The sequence below is a fragment of the Formica exsecta genome, unplaced genomic scaffold (assembly GCF_003651465.1).
Source record: "Formica exsecta isolate Colony F162 unplaced genomic scaffold, ASM365146v1 scaffold314, whole genome shotgun sequence".
Lineage (NCBI taxonomy): Eukaryota > Metazoa > Arthropoda > Insecta > Hymenoptera > Formicidae > Formica > Formica exsecta.
The window spans coordinates 1751582-1773782 of record NW_021850397.1 but is presented as its reverse complement, the minus strand read 5'-3'; the positions used below and the strand labels follow the sequence as shown (position 1 = coordinate 1773782).

The 22201-nt window shown below is 31.1% G+C and overlaps 3 protein-coding genes and 1 non-coding gene across 5 annotated transcripts in view; 1 reads left to right on the top strand and 3 right to left on the bottom strand.

The window, feature by feature from the left end:
- The window catches only part of LOC115237890 (phenoloxidase-activating factor 2-like), an 11040-nt gene extending 9031 nt beyond the window's left edge, over positions 1-2009 (bottom strand). The window contains exon 1 of the mRNA XM_029811254.1: positions 1881-2009. The gene's annotated coding sequence lies outside the window, so the exon portion shown is untranslated. The remainder of the gene's footprint in view (positions 1-1880) is intronic.
- Positions 2010-5022: 3013 nt separating this feature from the next.
- Trnah-gug lies at positions 5023-5094 on the top strand. The gene has a single exon. It is a non-coding gene; the product is annotated as a tRNA-His (tRNA).
- A 343-nt stretch (positions 5095-5437) lies between these two features.
- LOC115237889 (CLIP domain-containing serine protease 2-like) lies at positions 5438-9492 on the bottom strand. Its single transcript, XM_029811253.1, has 6 exons — positions 8262-9492; positions 7082-7938; positions 6855-7017; positions 6398-6669; positions 6102-6319; positions 5438-5753 (listed from the first exon to the last, which is right to left on the bottom strand). The coding sequence occupies exons 1-6, from the start codon at positions 8630-8632 to the stop codon at positions 5637-5639; spliced, it is 1998 nt and encodes a 665-aa protein (XP_029667113.1). The 5' UTR covers positions 8633-9492; the 3' UTR covers positions 5438-5636.
- A 3484-nt stretch (positions 9493-12976) lies between these two features.
- LOC115237921 (protein nanos) lies at positions 12977-19046 on the bottom strand. 2 transcript variants are annotated; one of them, XM_029811300.1, is made up of 4 exons: positions 18763-19046; positions 15616-15838; positions 14938-15084; positions 12977-14441 (listed from the first exon to the last, which is right to left on the bottom strand). In XM_029811300.1, exons 1-4 carry the CDS (start codon positions 18878-18880, stop codon positions 14423-14425), a joined length of 507 nt encoding a protein of 168 aa, XP_029667160.1. In that variant the 5' UTR covers positions 18881-19046; the 3' UTR covers positions 12977-14422. The 2 variants fall into 2 exon arrangements, with proteins under 2 accessions (XP_029667160.1, XP_029667161.1); XM_029811301.1 differs by having other exon boundaries at positions 12977-14372; positions 18763-19045.
- Positions 19047-22201: the final 3155 nt, after the last annotated feature.

Below are 22201 nucleotides of genomic sequence, written 5' to 3'. Positions count from 1 at the left end.
TTGTTTTTTTTTTTTTTTTTTTGTATTATAAATAGCGATGACACAGCGATGCTTCGGTCACTATAAGCCAGAAAACTCAGAGGAAGTAAATGTAAATTAGAATTCAGCGGCCCGTGAAGTCCATAATCGCGCTTCGTCTTTTCTATGATTATTAATGTAAGGAAATTTAGCCTTCAGCTATTCTTGTCGCTATCATCAAGAAGTATTTTTGAATAAACAAAAAACGCGTAAAAAACATTCCTATTCGAGATAGAAGAATGGAAGATGTATATTAAATTTATGTTGAAGTATTTCCAAATATATCCCTGCAAATTGTTTGAAAACACGTAAAAATATAACAAGATGGATTCAATATTTTATATCTCAGCGTGTTATACAATCAAAAAAAAGAGAAAGAATATTTGTTTCTATAAATAATACACTTCTTCGAGAAAAATAAGATTTCAAAATTAGAACAATTATAGCATAAATAGAGAATAAAAGTTGTAAAGTTTTTTTGATAACAATTTTTTTCCGTCTTATGGAAGGATTCCCCTGACTTATCGAGAAATACGAGATACCATATTAAATATTTCGCAATTATAGTAATTAGATAGTAGTGATAACCGTAATATCATGAAAATATTCAAGAAATGAAAATGTTTTGATATGTAATGAAACAGTGGTGAATTTTTCTTCTGTAATCGCAACAACAAACTATGCTAAGATTTATTAAGCATCAATTGCTTGAAATTTGCTTTTTAATGAACTATATAAAAAGTTACATATTGTATATTAATTTATATATATATAATATGAGAACATCAAAAAGAAAATTTTATAAATTTATATCATAAAGAAAACAATTATTTTTCTTTATGTTATACAAGATATTAATATCATAATAAAAATTCTATTTATTGTAACAGAAATAATAATATTATAGTAAATTTTTAATTTTACATGCAAAAAATATTCTTATAAAATAAGACATTCGTATAGTTTTTTTCTTTTGATATATGACCATGAAATACACGCAATAATTTCAATGTATGATTATTCAAGATATTTGATGTTCTCATGTAATCAGCATAATGTTCGCTTCTGCAATGAAAATATATGTACAAATATATGCGTCATCATCTCAAAATATTTTCCTTATTCTGTTTATGCATATAAGCGCGCTTTTAGATAGAGTCTTTTAGATAGATTTTAGATAGATTTTAGATATGATGGAATTTTATGATAGAATATTCTCGTTTATATGACTAGAGGATGTTTCGCCAGTTATCCCGAATATTCGAAATTTGTTGCTACGTGAATTTCGTCATTCCAAAGCATTGAAATATTATGCTCGTTTGGTATAACTGTTATATAATTATTTTGATCGTAAAATCTTTCGACATATTTATCCATAATTGTTTACTACTGACCTTTGTCTGACATCGAATAACGATGGCGATCACAAACCGGTATTATCAATATAACCGAATTCCGTTTAGCCGGCATTATTAGCGACAACGAAATTCGAATGATTTGTAAGAAATAATATAAATCAAAAACTTTTTTGCGCTATCACACATACATTCACACACACATATGTATAAGACACAATTTTACATATTGTAGAAAATAATTTACATAGTTATCATTATTTATACGATTACATATTAATTAATTCGATAATCGTTATTATACGCTAAAATTAAAATTTAGATCATTAAGGTGACATAAACGAAGTTCACACATATACACACATACACACACAAATTATGATATTTAGATATTGATCATAGATAAACGACAAACTGACATTACTAGCTCTTATTTAAAAAATTCATGAGAAGTAATTAAGCTATCTAAATGTTTTGATCGAGCACGAAAATTGATTTGATACTCACCAAGAAGAAAACACAAGAAACGACGAACGAGCACCTTCCACTCGGAACAGCGATGCCCGATTAGCACGCCTCTGAGTAGAGAACTGCGATTTTCTTAGTATAATCCGCAGAATCCCTACTCCGAGCATTTATCACCGAGTATTCTCCCCACCTTTTTCCTCGCTGTTGTCATACCATCATTACCACTTTGAGATTGTAAACTTGGAGAACCGGCATTTCCCACTCATGCGTTGGCCCTGGGAATTTTTGATGCGATTTTCCTGGAAGTTTCAGCAGAAGAATTCGCACGATCGTTCTTGGAATGCGAAATTCCCGTTCCTCCACACAATATAACATATGTTAAAGGGTTCAAGGGTTAAGCAAAACCTTCATATATTGATGTTTTCTAAGTAGCAAGGAATGTCTCAAAACAAGTAAAAGAACGAGAGTTTTTTTCGATAACACAGGTTTTTGTTGCATCCAGAGTTGATCTCGTCGCGAATTTTGCAATAAATAACAAGAGTTTATTTATTTCTTGACATTAGAATCACTGAATTATATAAATATCGCAATAAAGAATTTGAAGTTTCATACGCGCGTTTTTAAAAGCCGAAAAGTGACTTCGTTAAATTGTAATCGGTAATAATATAAATGCACATAAAATATGCAAATCAAACATAATTTTGGTATTCGTATTAAATTCTTGCCGAATTGCGATATACTCAACGTGTCTCGCTATTCTATTCTATATTCGGTAGGTCAGGGACTTACCAAGTTTTTAGTGTTAAGGTCATTTATGTCTAGATGAGCATTCTTAGAATGCATTATTAAAACAATCAACGGCTCGTTTGCCATGATATTTTAAACAAGATTTTTTTTGTACAGCTTATCGTAGGAAGAAGAAAAATATCCGAATTATAATTTAAATTTATGATATTATAATTTGAATTATGATTTAAAAAGTTACAAAGAAAACAATCGCGGATCATTGAAATTTATATAATATGAAAACAATGCACATCTCGTTTTCTATAAATATATTAACAATAAGACATGATATCAATCCCCGATTAATAGAAATATAAAAGTATAAGTTTAATGGTCAGCAGATTATAAATTCGAAGTTATGTTAATATCGAATTTATTTACTTATTTTTATTTGTGATTATTTATTTATGATAAATTTTATATACAACTATTTGCTATAACTTGATTTGATTCTTAACTAATAAATATTTATAATATTTGTTGTGTGTGTGTGAGATATCACATTTTTATAAAAATTTTAATAAATCAAATGACAAATTTCGCGAATTAAGCTATTCAATAAAAATCACATTGATTTAATAATTTAACATACTATTTTATAGTTATTTATAGAAAGCGTTTCTTTGAAGTTCTTGCGATAATTTTATGATAATTGCACACGTTTGAGTCCGATAGGCCTTTAAATTAACTGCAATTGCTGCAATTTATGCAAATTAACTTTATAATTTTAGATTGTATTACCAAACAGACTAATATAATGAACATAAATAATTACTAGACATCTAATAAATTAATTACAATGGATTACTAATGGACTAAAGTTCAAATAGAGATTTAAAGTTAATCCTTGATCTTCAGTACAGAATAGTTGAGCAACCGCGTAGTTTCCTACTTGGTCCTCTCTCTCCTCCTCTCTTTTTCAGATTTTTACGTTATAATTGATAATAATAAAAAATCTCAATCATGTAGAAAATTAGTTTTTTGAGCATTGCCAAAGAAATAGAAAGTTTGTCGATTCGTCTGAGAGTCATTGCAGTGACATAATATAACATACATTCTAATATTCGGAAATTCCAAAAACGTGCGAGAACTTATAAATAATATAGAAAGAAAAAATAGAGAGAGTCAACACACGTGAGCTATAATGCATATTACATGCTCATTGCAGAAATACAATCTACGCGGATTTACCTAGCATGTTAAAAATGGGTCAATAAAATACATGCCATTTAATCGTCATAAATGACGCACGTCAATATATAGAAATTATCGGAATTATCGTGTGCTTTACCGCTGCGCTGCTTACGCGTAGCACTGACAGGTATCAGCTGTTGCAACATCGTTTCATTAGCACTATGTCAATGATCAATTATATTGCCATTTCATCCAAACGCAACGGGAAACAATATGAATCATGTTTTTCGCAAATCATTTCAAACGCATTTATCACTCGGAAAGTGAACAAAATGCGCAAAATGAATGAATTAAAAGAATTTATAAAAATCTACTGTGCAAAATGTAAAATCTTAATCTATAAAATCAAAATCTTTGGTATCGTAGATATATGGAGAGAGAGACATGTCTTTCTACTCTTATAATCCTTTTTACAATCATGAAAGTCTCAAGATTAACAAAGCTTATATATGTATTATTTGCAATAAGAAATATGACAGCAACTTGAAAAGAGCTATGCGTTAAGATATTCTGCTACTATCTAAATGATGTAATCATTGACAGTAATTATAATTGTTAGCAGGAAGTCATGAATACACGCGTTATATATATCTCCCTTTCATATAATAATGTAATTAAATAATTACTTCCTCATCAAAACAATGTTGACGTATTGTTATTTAAAAACAAGCGTATCTTTTGCGCATATTACTTTAAAAAAAAAACGTATTCTCAAATTAATTTTTTTGAAGAGATTAAATTAAAAATCAAATTTATTATTCAATTTTTTTTTTTTTTTTTTTTAATTATTTCTGATTTATTGCACATATATTATGTTATTTAGTCTAAACACAATGTTCTTATATTTATCCCTACGTTGTGGCCGTAGTAACCCAGGTTCGAATCCTGGTCACGGCAATGTGAAAATATTGTCACGGTGGGAGTTATTTTTTGTAATTATCCATCACTGCCTTAATAGCCTTATGCGAGCATTTAAATATTTTCGATATTTTATATACTTACATCATCGTCCTCCGGTGTAATTTTTTGAAACTCAGATTTTTATATATTATAATTATCTTATGTATATATTATCTCATTACAAAAATACATTAGTTATACCGTTTATTACGATATTAAAGTATGTGCTTAATTATGAAAATTCTATCACTGGCGCGAACATTATGCTCAATTCTCCAATATGCAATCAGTTCTTCCAGTAGCCGTGATCGTCTAGTGGTTAGGACCCTACGTTGTGGCCGTAGTAACCCAGGTTCGAATCCTGGTCACGGCAATGTGAAAACATTGTCACGGTGGAAGCTTCTTTTTGCCAATTTTTTAATTGTTAATTATCAAATAACGGTATCGCAAGCTTAAATATCTATATTTTATATATTTGTCTTTTATTAGTGCAATTTTATTTTAGAATCAATTTTTAGATATCACGATAATGATATTTATGTACGATACTATGTGGAATATTTATTAAATTGAAAATTCGGTTTTATATATATATTAAATTATATCAGTTGTTCTATATTTTTTATAATTTATTTTTGAAGGTTAATTACACAAAAATGCGCAATTACTTATATTACACAAGTAAATGGTGTTTATTAATTCTATAAAATGAATAATATTTATAAATATTTTATAATGCAAAGTATACATATATACATAATATAAGTTTCAATATTTTCTAACAAGTACAATTGTATAATACATTCTATTGTATATTATAATTCGTGAGCGGAGTAAAAAGATTATGGTAACTGTATGATCGTAAAAAGCACATGACAACTATTGAACTAGAAATATTAAACATCCTACGCATCACTATACGCCAAAAGCCGCGAGCTGTTGATCTATCCATTGACGATGTTGTGATGTACTGGCATATACCGCAGGAACATTAGAGATTCCGCAATCAATACCCCATGATACAATGCCAGCCTGAAATTTAAATTTATCTAAGCTTATATATATACACACACACACATATCCGTATATATCATATTTCTTATATCATTCAGTATTAATATGTGTCTATCGACTCAATTTAATTTCAGATATAATTAAAACACTAAGCAAAATTAACAATAAATAAACAGTAAGTAAGTAAATAAGAATTGAAATAATAACTAAAACAAAATAAGAGTGTAATTGATTAAACATATAATTATTTTAAAAATTTAATATTGCGGATATCTAGAAGGAGAGAGAAAATATATATATTTAAAGAAAAGATTTTTAAAATTTTTAGAGGGAGAGAAAACATTTATATATTGATTTCTGACTCACTTGAAAAAATTGTCCCGTCGTAGCTTGACAAATCAGAGGTCCACCGCCGTCACCGCGACACGTGTCTCTGTTCGTTTCGCCGCCCGCGCAGATAAATGATCCGTGCAGTTGAAAGTACTGGCCCAATTTCGTACTTCGTAAACGCGTCTGACAATCCGCATGATCGACGATAGGAAGATCGATCTTTCGAAGCTCGGCCTGATATTGCCCTTCTGATCCTAGAGCATGATTTTACGAATGAATGCTAAATTGAAAGAAACGGTAAGGAGTCTGCAAAAATCACTTTTGAAACTTACCGAACGAATTGCTACCCCATCCTATTCCGTAGCATTTGCTCCCGGCCGGGAAGACCTTACCCTGTTCAGGAAGGCAAATCGGCATGACATTCGCGCTATAGACGACTCGTTTTTCCAGAATAAGAACAGCTACGTCGTGAAATAGCCCACCGCTGTAGTAAGACGGATGCACAGCTATTGTGAGAATATTTGCTTCTTGAATAGGCAATGGTTGAATGTTACTTCTTATATCCCATTGACCGAAGCGTGCAATTAAATTTTCAGGTTTCTGACTGTTAAGAAATTAATAGAAGAAAAATATATATAATATATCGGTCGATTATATCAACACACAAGTTCAAAAGACGTTTCAAAAAGCTACAATAACATCTCTTAGACATTTTTCTGACAGCTTTTTTCCGTCTTCAATTTATAACGCAATAATGCATACTTTAAGTAGTAATTTAATAAAACATACTTTACAACGCAATGTGCGGCAGTGAGGACGGCCTCGTTACTTATCATCGAAGCACCACATTTGAAAACGTAAGAATCGCCGGTTGTGGGCTTTACGAGAAGCGCGACCATCCACGGGAATTCGGCGAAATAAGTCTTCCCGGAGTTAGCGGGAGCAGGCTGCGCTGTAATAATTAGCGATTGTTATTATTGTCATTCGAATAAAATTTTAAGCAAGTTTATACTTACGCGGTGCGTAATTGTTGTTCTGTATACCACAAGTAATCTCCGAAGTCAAATGATCGAATCGTTCGACAGCGAGATCTGTGGACGAGGAAGCGGAAACGCTGCGAAGACCTTGAAGATCGATTCCCACCAGTCGACAGCATACTTGGTCGGTCGACGAGCAAACCGTGAATCTCGGATCTATTATACCCAGACCGTCCGGGCTTACTACGTTTCCCTCGGAACACAGCCAAGTCTTCACGCAATAACAAGCCTGCGGAGTACCCGGATTCTTCAATGGACCGAGTAAATCCGTAACTGACCAGGCAGGTGGGCTAGCGTAACAGGGCAGCAGGGTTATCAGCGCGCAAACATTTCCTCCCGACAAGATCTGGGAGAACCTTGGGTCTATCACGCTATTGTTTGGCGCGATAATGTTCATGCAAGTGAAACACTGAATAGTATTGTTGCACATGAAGCACAGATGCGTCTGTCCAGGTGTCGGCGTCGTCGTCGTCGTCGTCGTCATCATCGTCGTCGGTATCGTGGTCATCGGAGGGCTCGTTGTTGGTCGCTGTCTCGTGGTCGCCAGTGTGCTGCAGCAAACTTGATTGGCATTTGGACACAGGCCGTACTGTTGCCGCGGATTTATTATACCCTCGCCGAAAATGTTGACTATTCCGGTGCACAGTGATATCTCCATGCAGATGCAATTCGGAAGTACGGTAGGAATCGGTGGTACGGTCGGGAAAATGATCGGTGGTGATGTTGGACGAGTAGTCGGAGTTGGGGGTGATGTCGGAGGTATTGTTGGACGTGGTATTGTGACATTCCGCAACAGGTGGCAACAGACCTCGTAGACTTCAGAGCATCTATAAGTGCTGCGACACGATTATTACAATAATTAGTTACATCTTAAATTCTAGATCAAAATCGATCATAATTTAAAATTTAGTTTACCTAATGTGTATAAGAATACAGAATTTAATTCTATAGAAAATTTAAAAAGAGATACAATTTTAAAATAATTTAGAACATTATAAAATTAAATTTTAAATTTTAATTAAATCTCAATAGAGAGAATAAGACCAAATAAAAAGAATATATGAAATAAAATTAAGATTAAATAGATAATAAAAATTTATCGATGTTGATGAACTAACAAATAATATCGATTAAAATTACCGAATTTTGACCAACTCACCGAATATCGATTCCTGCACCATCAGTATGACTACCGCACAAATAGAACGCTACACAGATGCAAATTCTAGGCGGTGGAACAGTGGTAGTAGTAGTAGTAGTAGTAGTAGTAGTGGTAGTCATGATTTTATCCAGCTTCTGATACTGTACTTTGTACTTGAGAAGATGCAAAAAGAATATAGGCAAAGAGTTGGTGAATGACATCGCCTTCCGATTTTGAGGGAAGAGGTCGTTTCCCACTCGAGTCATTCGAACTGGTCTTTCGATCTGAACGAGTTCGCGATTCGTACCTTCCGAAAATGCGACGCCGATCATCATCATCATTGTCGCGACGACAATAACGTTCACTAGCAGCACGTAGCATTGCGGCATGACGACGAGTCGTTACTATCCGGTGGCCCGTGGTCTATTGAAGGACTTTTAACACGAGCGCACATTTATGTATGCAGGATGTGCTAATATTTCCCGGTTTATGGGGAATGTTCAGATGCAGATATGACGCTAATAGCATACTATCTTTTGTTATACCGACCAATTTTCGAAGGTAAAATATAATAGCGGCGTGTTTCATATATCACTATATTTCGAAATATTAAAAAAGAGAAAAAGAAGATATTAACGAATAATAAAAATGTTTATAACTCTACAAGCCACTTGATTAAATTTCAATTTTAATCATTGATTAACTTGCATGATTAACATTAAAATTTCGAATAATATAATTATCATTCATACTGTGCCAACGTGGATGCTGGTAATAAATGATATAATTATTATTCATAACATAATAGAAGTTTTGCTGTTCCAAAAAGTAGATCCTGCAAATTAATCAACAATTAAATTAATCGAAGTGGCCCTAAATAATATAACGAGAGTAACCTAGAGATATTCTGTTTAATTGGAATTACAAAGGAATGATCTTATTTGAGATAAAAAATAATAAATACTAAATAATTTCATGAACGGATGGTAACATTATTAGATCGGAAAATACGTATAAATGCAAAATTGAATATTAATTTCACAATTTAAATAATATAATTCTATAGTGTCAAGGACGAATATCGTTCGACTAGGCAAATACAAAGGATGTGACCTACTTACTAGCCGATACTGAAAGTAGCAACTGGTAAAAATTTTTATGAAAATACATATATAATATCCTTAAGTTGAATAATTAAAATGTTTCATTATAATACAAACTGTGCATTTTAAAATAATAATTACAACTTTATAGAATGAGAATAAAAATCAAATTTTATAACAAAAACATGCCAGTGTGTTGTGACGATTTATATAATTAGTTTATGCTGAAATAGCGACTATAGTTCACGCAAAAAAAAAAAAAAAATGAATTATTTAGTCTGCGTTGATTTAAAAATATTAATAAGATTAGTGGCTAGATAAATTGCCTTTTCGCACATGCGCGAATAAGTTATACTAATCTGTTTATACATATATGTATAAGACATAGATTCCGGGTAATGTATACAGTCACGTCATATTTTAAAATGAAGGGACAGAAAGTGTAACTCGTAGATCTCCGATAAATTTTGCAACGTTTTGTAACACGTTATACCATTGAATATATAACTAAAAAAAAAAGCGACATCATATGACGGAAGGTAAATAAATTGTCTTTTATTCAAATGCATATATATTCTCTATAATTCATTATTGAGCATAATACAATTTTGTACAAATATACTTAAATAACATATTAATATATATATAAAGCGGAAATAATAATTATCCTTAATATAATTAGAATGGCGAGATGATTACGATAATATGCGCAAGACTAATCTTAAAATACAAACGACTATAAAAAGAAGGAATGCCCAGAATGCACAAGATTTGTTCCGAATAAACGGAAATTTAATACGGTGAGGGGATACAAGAAAAATAAAAATCCAAAAGGTTTCATCGCACCAACTAGAAAATTCTCATTTTTGGATAAATAGTGTGTAATCGTTCGAGTTATGTGTTTGCGAACAAGAACGCTTAATCAGAGGAGCCTCGATCAATATCAGAGGCGACAAAATAATTATTTGTACAATTCTGTAAAACGTGCAACTGGACATTAAAATTATTGTGAACCTGGAATTATGAAATTTTTAAATTTCTTTTGGTTTTATATATATATATATATGAAATTTATTTCTTATTTGCTGCTTTAATCGTTATGATTTGCTGCTGCTATTAATTACGAGAATGCCATTGTACGGTTTCAGGTTATTATAAAGTCATCTCGCATTCTCTAAATCAATCGGTATATTGTGACAGTACTCTATATAGAAATTGCGCATATAATTCTAAGCTTCGGCAACGTATGCCATAAGGTACAAGGCGCATCATATCTTACAAAAGTAAGAACTTATTCGCACTATTAAATAGTATGCTTTATAAGTAATAATTACAAAAGTGTTTTTATATACACTCCAAAATTTTAGAAATATAACACTTCGTTGCTATATATTATTAATTTCTAATAGGAACAATTTCATAATTTGTCGTAATTTCTAGTATGAACAATTCTTATATACTATTTTATTGTTGGCAAAAAACAAAACTGGAAGTATTTATTGCACCGTCCTTCATAATATTCGAGTGCTTTATCCTATTTCTTTTTCTTTTCCAGCTGATATTAAACCTTTAAAACATTTCAATTCTTGAAAAAAGCTGTCATTCAAAGGTGATACATAATGCTGTCAAATTATCTTTTTCTATTCAAGTAATTATTATTTGTACATTCTTCAAAATATCATCAATGTTTATGCAAATAAAATTCTTAGTGCTATACTATTAAAGCTGATTAATGGAACATGAATTCTTTCGAAGATGAATTATATTTTGAGGATTGAAATGTGTCTTGAAGATCATAACTTGGTAAATAATAACTTCTAAATATTTCGTGATGTAATCTATTAAATATTGTAAACTAAATTTGCGACATTAATTATTAGCTGCTTTTAACTGATGGAATTAAGCGTATAGCGCTGAATTAACTCAATTTACTGTATGTGTACGCACATATACATATATTCTGTATCTTATATACTCTATATTTTTAATATTTTACTATACGAGTAACAAAAAATAGGAAAGCTTCGAACTTAAATTTTAATATTAAGTATTAAGTTGTAACAATAACTCATTTAACAGCAGAGTTATAAAAAAAAAATATCAGAGAAAAAATTGACATTTTTCTCGCGGGAACTTCTCTACGTAATTCGCACACATATTGATAAACTTTCCAAAGTAATTAAAAAGAAATGAAATAACATATGTATATTTATATATTAAATAGAAAAGGAATGTACAGATTTATTAAATTTGTTGATGCGGTAAAAAGATACAATACCCGATTTATTTTTCAACCACGTGTATTTTGCATGGAGATTATATGTATATTTATATATTATATAGAAAATAAATGTACAGATTTATTACATTTGTTGACGCGAATAAAAAGATACAACACAACACAATAGCTGATTTATTTATTATTCAACCACATGTATTTTTGTTTTCTCGGGGAAAATTTTCAAATTGTTAAAACTTTTTCAACAAATTTCATCTTTTTAATTATTTTAGAAAGTTTATCAATATGTAATTACGTGCCGAAAAAATATGAAAGCGTGTCCTTTCGCGAATTTTTAAAAAGTATCGGAAAGAAGCGTCGACTGCAAAAAAGCATGCGCCTTCTACGAATTGTCAAATCTTCTTCGAAGCGAAAGCCTACATATAAACACGAAGAAGTACCGTTTCGATAACAGAGTTTGTTTCGATGGCCTTGACAAGATCGTAGCGAGACTGACAGTGACAACAGTTCCAATATTCTCTGGATATGGCAATAATACGTACAATACACAGAATTGAGAACAGACCGTTTTGTGCCAACTGATAAAGCAAAATAAATAAAATAATCACGGAACTATATTTAAACATGTAAGATAACTTTTGAGGGAAAATTATTTTTATACAATTATTCTAGATTATTGCTACACAGACTTTTGATATCACGCAAAGGACACGCTTCCGCACACATATAAAAATATATAGATATTGCGATGATAATTTATAAGCTCATAAAATATACATCTTATAACGCTACAAGATGTATAAATTAATATCACTGCTCACGTAATGCTCGTATAAGAGCATCTATCACTTTCTTATTAACTATTCAAAACATTCGATGTCGGTCGATAAGACTTTCCATATTTTCGAAATGCACATTTCAAATTTGTCGTAAAAACGCATGTGAAATGCGCATATATAATAGTTATCTTTCATACGATATATTATACTTACACTATATATGTATGTATTAAACATTAAACTATATGTCTCATCAACCTATATCGTAAAATTATAAAAACTGAACATTTCATAAGGCACATGTTATCATCACAACGTTTGATTGAAAAAAAGGGAAGAAAACAAATAATGAATAATATTTTGAAAATTAATCGGTAGTGTTACGATTAAGTAATATTGATTCAACTTTCAATGGTAAATTACGATGTAATTATGATAAATCATATAATCGTCGAAACGTTCTGTTGAAACATCGCATATATAATGAAAAATAAATTAAAATAAATTAAAATAAAGACGTACGTTATTCTTGATTGCAATAATTTGGTATCAATTAGGCTATATATATATATATATATATATATATATATGAAGGAAAATGTTTAAATAGAAAATAATAGGCTAATGTACTGAAATATTTAAGCAAGGCTATAAGATCTCTCTTTTAAAAGATCACATTATTCTTGTCACTTCGAAGTCGAGACAGATGTTCTTACATTTGAACATGTGCAATTAATATAAAAAAATTGTATATAAAATTTTCTCGTTAAATTATCATATTGCATTTTGCACAATCTTTTTTTTTTTTTATTTGAATCATAATTCAATGAAATAAGCGCTCAAAAATGTCAAGTTCCAAAATTAAAGAAAGCGCCACAAACTTCGTCATATCTTTATATATGTCCAAAGTATCTAACGTACTTTTTATGATATATCACGTTAATCGTTATATTGACATCATATTGACTTTTTCATATTCTTGGCAAGAAGAGAAAAGAGTAGTAGAAATATATGGCACATTATAATATAAATGATGGATTCAGAAGAAAAATCATACAATATATAAAAATATATTTATAGCTTGTAATTTAGCTTCATTTCAGATACGACAAAGTTGTATCTAAAATGTTACAAATTACGAGCTTATTGTGTTCTTCCCATGAATTCTTCAAATATTTATATCGAGGATCTTTGGAATACGTAATCTTGTTATAAATCTAACTGCTTAAGACATGCGCGCATAAGGACATATCGAAATCTAAATTCGTGAAAAATTAAACGCTTCTATTATAATCATTTTAAAAGCAGCTAGCTTCTTTTGTCCATACACGATTCTTTCAATGTGACTTAATATATTATCGAGGGGCGTTATACAGGCGCGCGCATATATTTCCTACGATATTTAGAATCTTAAGAAAATATCTGTGTATATTTGTTCGTCGATGACATATTGTGAGTCACATTGAATTTTAAATATCTCTACTGTTTAAGAAATCATCGCGAAAGTATGTCGCGCGCGTGTAAAAAAATTGCGTTTAATCTTAAAATCACGACGTGAAATTGATGTATATGTGCCACTGAATCTATCATATCGCGCGATTCTCGAAATACGCGTAAACTTTTTCTCGTTCTAAATCGAAGTTTTTCTTCATTACTGCATTATGAATTATGACATGGAATGAGTTATATTACAAATAGGAAGAATGCGAGAGAGATGGGATAAATTATAAATGCAGGGGAAGAATGCGGAAGGGCGACGCGAAACTAACTAAAGTCACGTCTCGATCTCAACTTAGAACCGATGTTTCAGTGTATTCACGAGGATGCGAGATCACGTCAAGTGTCGATATTCGTCTGCACAGACGAGTGTAAATGTTAAGTACAAAAGTATATAAGAGAAATCTAAGAATCTAGATTATTTTATACGAATTCGTTGTCAATTAGACATGGATAGCCTCTGTTAACAGTGGAGGTGTATACTCAAAGAACGCCCGCTTCTTATTCCTTCCTATTGAAAATCTCGCGCTTAGAAGATATTGTTACTTCGTAAAATATTTGTCAATTGTGGGCGATGGAACTACAAAATAAAAAAAATTATATTCTCTTTTATTTTTTTTTTTTTTAATTTAAAAATATTGATATTTAATGATAATATTTAATTATAAATTGGGAGTGCAAAATGAATTATATATAAAAGTGACACAGGATGTTCTCTTGTATATAGTAAGTTATGTGTAGTTTAAAAAATATAATAAAAGGGATTTTTTTCGTTGAAATTATCATACTCAATTTAATAAATTATTACAATTTTTTAAATTTATATATATATATATATATATTGGAACAGTTTCTGTGTATCCACTATAATTTACTATTTACAAATTATATCAAAATCGAATAACATGAAAAACGCGTGTACTCTCGGGTTAAAAATTGTAGTATTGATATTGTCAAGATTAATTACGATACTTTTATTCCCTGTAAGTTACCTTAAGCAAAGTATAATCTAAAAAAATTACCTAAAAAAAAAAAAAAAGTTCCATCGCCCGCATGGAAAGTGTCATATGCCTTACTTGTTGCGACGTTTTCCCATAGAGTTTCTCGTCCATTTGAAGGTATTCGGTATGCTCATTCCCCACGGATTGTAAGGGCCCTTTGGACAGTATTTAACTGTGTGTGCTACATCGCCGCTTGCGCCACAAATCGGGCATGTATAAGCCCTGTTAATCAAACATCTCGATTTTTGCATGGTATATGAAGAAAAAAAAAAAGAATTTCGATCATGCCGTAAAATTACTTTCTGTTGAAGAAATCTGAACACCAAGGCTAATAGCACCGTAAAATACTACATTGTAGACATTTATCATGGGAATATTTATGAAATAAAAAATAAATGTCGATCCTTTCTCTGTTGTCAATTAAATTAAAATCTAAGGTATTTAAAAGAAAATAAATTCAAGAGATAGATTGATTCATAAAAATAATTTTCTATTTATTCACTCAGTCTTTTTTACGCGCACGTGCGTCACATTCTTATTTATAAACACTAGTTATCTATTTAAATGTATGGTGATTATTTCGTATGGCAATCGTATCGTCTTCAAAAAAAAAACTCTCACAATATATCACTTGACTATATATTTATCATTTACATAACACCCGTTTCGACTACGAAAGTGAATAAAAATGATGCAATATCTTAACGCCAAAAGCGATAAAATTTGTATTTGAGCGTTATAATTAAACTATACCTGAGAACGGGACATATGATACGTCCATCGATGTCCTTTAGCAAGTGTTTCCGATAATATGCCTCTTCCTCCCCGTTATTTCTGCAAAAGACGCATTCCGTTGGTAAGGGTTTCTTGTTCTTCTTTCGCCGCGGCATGTTCTGTTTCGTTACGTCTATATCGAAGTCTGGACAATACTCATAGTCGCGGCCATTGTGTCGAAATTCTTCCATCACTTCTTCAACTATGACAAAAATTTTAAAAAATCGTAGAAAAATAAGAAGACTATTATTTATTAGATGCAAATAAGAACAAGTATAAACTAGAAATTTTTTCTTCACAAGAATACCTCTCATTAAACAACAAATTTTCTTTAATTGGTAACATACTAAATACTATAGCAATAATATAGATAACATTCTAAAATACTAATAATATTATCCTGACATCTATTTCATTTTGTTCGAGGTTCCTGGACCAACATCGTTCCAGGATTAAGATTAAATTTTCGCGTAAACGCATAAATTATATTTATAATAATAATTATATTATAATTTATAAAAATAAATATGTCATTTACGTTCATTATCAAATAAAGAAACTACTTAGAAAATTCGTCAAGATATAATATGTTTTATATGTTTTATAAATTTAATACAATCATGCATAATATTAAAAGTTTGAGAACATAAGATTATATCGCAAATAATATCACCGTCGACATAACATTAAACATTAAATCTAGGATCGATTCTTACTTAACAAATGCGATATAACGACGCAACTGTATACAAAAAAGAAAAAAAAAATGTAAACGTATCTTTTATCCTGTTTCGGAATAGCAGAGTCTCAAGCTGTTTTCTATAATGCAGGCAGAGCGAGAGTGTAATTCGATATCGGCCGCTGATTTGTAAACATGCACGGCCTTTCTCGGACCGAAAATCCGATAAGTGTTTAACCGGGCACGATATTCGTCATCGGGAATCGGTATCGAAAGATAAACAAATCCTTGCACGCAACCTCAATCAAACTTTTGTCTCATCGTCGATGAAATAAAAGCTACTCGCCCGAATACTCGCCGGTACCGGCGCCGGGTCATTTTCACAAAGAGTACCGCGATCGCGGTCACGAAAGATGTACACGTGCAAAATGCGATAAGAGATTACGGTCGGCGTAGCCGTGATCCGTGTGTATCGCGGCAACGATCATCAATAAAGGAATATTTTCGGCTGCAAAGAAAGTTTTACTGACTCGTGCCAGAATAAAGAATCATAGGAAGATAATCTAGTGGTTCTGAAAAATTCTGGAAAAATAAACTCTAATGGATTACAACAAGAATGGACTAAAAACGAACTTGAAAACAAATCGAAAATTGGAGAAATTATAATATGAAAGCTTATTATATGTTTGTTAATACAGATGGACCCAAAATTATAATATAACCATAAACGGAATAATATTCTTTGAGTAAAAATAAAAATTGAAAATAAAATATATTTTCTGATATACTATACAAAGCTTCATTTTCGAGAAAATTGATTTTGAAAATTAATAACAATAATATTTACGCTTTTTTTAAACTTTAATAATCTGTATAACAGCTTATGTTTTTTACATATTATCGAATTCATTTCAACAGCAGCTATAAAGAAACGTGTATAAATATATAAATTTCATTAAAAAAATTAAAATCTTGATATCTTTCTACATATTTTTTTATTAATTTTGATTATTTCAAATTGTTTTACCAAATAAAATCTGTGTAAATTTTTATAATTTTTTGATATTAATTATTTTTATAATCATAATGAAATCTTTATATTTTTTTATTTATATATTAGTGATTTCGTTGAGATTCGATGGCATAGATGCCTATTTAAATAAAACCGACTGACGCATCGAAATATAATGCGATTGTCAAGTTGATGAGTCATAGGCTACATATGTGAAGTAATACATATTTTTAACCAACAATAAAGGAAAACACATTTACTATTCATGTTAATTTACTGATTAAAACAATGAAAGCCTAAATTATTTTGTTATACAAGAAAAATTTAATCGTATTCTTAAATATTTTACATCGTTAAATTTATTACATCCAATGTTTTGCTCGTTTATCAAGCAATTAATTAAAAAATCTCCAGACACTTCGCGATTGACTACAGTTTTCTTTACTTAAAAATCTCAATCTTCAATCAACAAACCAAAACCTGTCCTTTATTTATTTTTCTTTTTATATAGTTTATATAAGCTTTTGTGGAATTACTAATGGTATTTGACATCGTCAAATCCAATCATAAATCATAAGTTTTGTCAATGACACGGACAGTTTTTAATCGCAAAAGGTTTATATTTAACATTTCAAACGAAGCTATGCATTTCTCCATATTAAACCAAAAACATGGAAAATAAAAGAAAAAAAATATGCAAGATCTATTTGCATCATGTGATTTTCTAACATTATTTTATTCGACAATTATCCATTATCTCTCTTTTTAAAATATAAAAATTTCCTTTCTTTTTATAGCTGCGTTCTCTTTTATATTTTTGCATTTAAAATAAAATAATCATATACTTAAGCTTTAAGCAAAGAAAAAGAGATGTAAACTATAGGAAGTAGAATAAAAAAAAAGAGAGAGAAAAACAAATCCTGTCTCGTATATCCTAAGGCAAAAATATAAAAAGATGCAACAGTTTTTAAAAAAATTTGCACAATGCAGTCAAACGTTATAAAAGTTTTCCCAAGCTTAATATAAGCATGTCCTTCCTTTTTTTTCCGACCGGTCATAAAATATCATAAAAGTACCTACACTTTCTTTTGAAGTTTCCTTAAGAAAAATCGAAGTATACCTGATGTATTAGTTGAATTTTTGTTCTCATATAGAGTACAAAGTACAATAAGAAAATCCGTTAACTACGGGGAATTAGCTAGCAATTAACTAATATAGGTAGATCACAGATAACGTTAAGTATGTATTATAACTCTTAAATAATTACGACAAGAGGGACCGTTAAATCAATTTTCTCGGCAGCGTTAATTTCTAAAATTATAAACATTCCATCCTAAATTCCGTTATAAATAGCACAGATTTTTAGCAACTCTATAAATGTATATACAAATAATACAGAGATTATCAATAAATCCAATAAGATACAACAACATACCATTTGGCTGTGGCCTTTTGCTTACGGCGATGTCGAATAGCCGCTTTATTTCTTCGTCCAAACTGGGATTAAACGGGAACAAAGAATTTTCCTGCAACATTGGTAACATGACGCACATGATCCGTTAATATGCTACGACAGTTCGTAGCCGATTCTTTCGCGCGGAACTTTAAGAAACTTCGTATTTCTCGCGGACGGATAGCTTATTCGGCGAAGCAAGTGAGGCGCACAACAACCGACGTCAGCGACTTTCTATCAACTACTGATACCGATACCGAAGACTCTGGGAACAACGAACAACGTGCGTCGCCTCTTGAGTCCCCCCTACTCGTAACTCGTAGTCGAGTGGTGGGAGAGTGAGACTCTTCTCCCGTGTTCGACGTATCAGCGGCAAGCTCTCGACGTTAGAAAATGTTGCGGCGAAGAAAGAGACAAGGTGTCGGTACGGAATCAAAACGACCGATTCGTCGTTTTGTTTATTACGTGACCTAGCCACGATAAAAGCATTTCGGCGTTTCCTGGAAAGACAGGTCGGCGACGAATGTGCGTGCCAGATGGGCTGGCATGCGATGATGATCGATCAGGCGATTTTTGACGACAAGCGAATATTTCGTCTTCATTTTTAAGATCTCCGATGAAATTTTATAATATAGTTCTTACAATATATTGATTATATTTTGATATCTTTCAACATTATCATTCAATAATATTTTGCACCGATCGGATACGAAAGTGATTCGAAGGATATGACGCAATAAGAAATATATGTATCTATATTTAGTTTTGAAACAAGATTTTCCATCTTAAATAATATATAAATTTATTTTATTATAAACTAGCCAATACTTGCCATTGTCTGATTATGAAACGAAAGACAAAATAGGAGGATGATTCACAATTATGTCTGTTCGGTGCGTTCGTTTGTATAATTAGGCGTAGTTATCGAAACATATGTGTGATACTATATCCCTAAAGAAAAATATATCTAGAAAGAAGTTAGCAAAAAGGGACAGAAGGGAGAATGGCCTAAGCTCGTTAAATTTGGGCCCTGCTTTTGAGCTTCAGCGTATAACATAACGATAAGAAGCAACGTCATAATCAAAACCAGTATCCTGTTTTTTCGAAGATAATAGATACATTATAAAAAATATTGGTTAATGCATTACTTTTCTTGATGAACGGAACGCGAATATATTTATACTGTATGCATATACATATGAAACATACCATTATATCGTATAATCACATTTATTAATCAATTATGCATAAGTTACATATATACGCGTTCGTGGACATTTATAAAAATAATATATAACAAGGGAATTTTTTTTTCATCAGAGCTGGTGTCTTTTTTTTTTTTTAATTTTCAAAAAAGCCATATATAGAAGAGAGGAAGGAACTGAGATTAAAAAGACTCAGGTGATTTCACTAATCTTCATCTTTATTATTACTGTGTAAATATGTAGGCACTGAACAAATAATGTTTCATAATTTGTTTACAAACATTTACACTTACTGATCTTCGTCTTTTGTTCAATCAATGAATATTCTTCGCGAGATAACAGCCCTCGAATAGCGTTCGACTATACAAGGCTGTCTTATATGTGTATGTACGTGTGTATGTGTCCGACGTGTCTATAACACACCCGAACCTTAATAATTCTTACGGTAAATATACCGGTTGTCGTCCTTACGGCACATTACATGCGCTCGATCCCAAATTTCTAATTTGCGACCTTAATTACTTTATCAATATATATATATACTTCACTTTTATGTATGTATACTTCAATCTCTATATACGCTAAATATATTGTTCTTCTAAGTTTAAGAATTACCACGATTATTATAAAGATAAGTATACATATCTATATATACTTTAGAGAAATTATAATTAAAATTAATATATAGCAATCATGATAAAAAAGTGTCAAATATATATATATGTATATATCGTGTAGAGGAATGAGGCGAAAAGGAAGAATGGTTGGAGTAGGAGGATGGAGGGGGAAGGGGGGAGGGCAGGAAACAGTAGGAAAGAGAAAAGATACTAAGAGGTAAAAAACGCAAATTCTAACTTTGGCTAAGAGACTGACATTTCGCGTCTTAGAGCGCGACGTCGGCTCCCCTCTCGATCCGCTGTCGCGTTCTCCAATTTCGAAATGTCGAACTAAATAAAGAGGAAATTGGTACAAAGTCTTGAGAGTTATATAAATGAGCTCGACAAGATGTGTGTGTGTGTGTGTGTGTATTACTTATTTTTTTCAAATGTCGTGCTGTGTATGTATGCGTACAATAACCGTACATCGGTAAAAGAATGAAACTTTACATTAGGATATCTCAAGGTCATTTAGTATTATCGGCTAATCGCTTTTCAGCCTTTTCCGTGTCTCAGATATAAAACTAAAGGGGGTGGCTGGCAAAGCCATCTTGTAAAACTATATTCATATATTTTGTTCTCTCTTTTTTTCTCTCTCTATTGCGCTCAAGTGTGTGTGTGTGTGTGTGTATGTGTTTTTTTTTGTTTTTTTTTTTATTAGAAACGTTCTTTATACTGTAGACACAGGTCGATAGATTTCACTGTTCGTGCGTTTATACATGAGACACTCCGTATTATTCAACGCGAAACACGCTCTGATGTGACGTCGTTATTACCGATGATGATGACGATAATAAATGATGCCGATGATGATTAATGCGCACGGTAGGTATCGTGATTTTCACTTGCATTAATTTAATTTAAGATTTTCACTTGCATTAATTTAATGATCATTCGCAAACGTCGATATCGCGGTGGTCCGTTTTTTTGGAATAGCTACAATTATAAATATATTTATATATATGTTTTTTATATATATAAATATACACATACATATATGTATATATAATTGTATATATATATATATATATATATATATATATATATATATACTAGGAATGTACATAGTGTACGTTGAGAGATATCTTTTAATTAGATTGTGTATAAAACGATGATACATACTATATTATTCGTTTATATCAAACGACACATAATTATGATATCGATTTTTTTTTAGTCTCATGGTACGACGTTCCAGGGCACACATTCCAGGCGCGTCATTCGCCAATAGGCTAATATAATATATAATAATAGTCTTGTCCTGTTATCTCGCACAATGTGATCGCGCGCTCACGCACTCTACGCTGACTCGCACGCAATCTCTCATTCGACCCTTTTAAAAAAGAAAACAACGATTGCCACACCCGATGCGTGCTTATGATACAAGAGCCTCCAAATGAATGGCCATCAGTCTTTGAATGTATGATTTGACATTTCACATAATTCATATAGTGATATTTAAAATTCATGTCGGAAAACCGATATATTTTGTACTTCAAACAAAATTTGATAGCAAACATGAAAGAAGAAAAATTTGTATACATATTAAATAAAAATAGA

Coding starts and splice junctions, on each gene's coding strand:
- LOC115237889 (XM_029811253.1), bottom strand. CDS start 8,632: ATGCCGCAATGCTACGTGCTGCTAGTGAACGTTATTGTCGTCGCGACA. Junction 7,018..7,081: donor GAACAACAATTACGCACCGC/GTAAGTATAAAC, acceptor TAATTATTACAG/CGCAGCCTGCTCCCGCTAAC. Junction 5,754..6,101: donor CGACGGGACAATTTTTTCAA/GTGAGTCAGAAA, acceptor TTTAAATTTCAG/GCTGGCATTGTATCATGGGG.
- LOC115237921 (XM_029811300.1), bottom strand. CDS start 18,880: ATGTGCGTCATGTTACCAATGTTGCAGGAAAATTCTTTGTTCCCGTTT. Junction 15,839..18,762: donor CAAAAGGCCACAGCCAAATG/GTATGTTGTTGT, acceptor TTTTTGTCATAG/TTGAAGAAGTGATGGAAGAA. Junction 15,085..15,615: donor ATCATATGTCCCGTTCTCAG/GTATAGTTTAAT, acceptor TTTGATTAACAG/GGCTTATACATGCCCGATTT.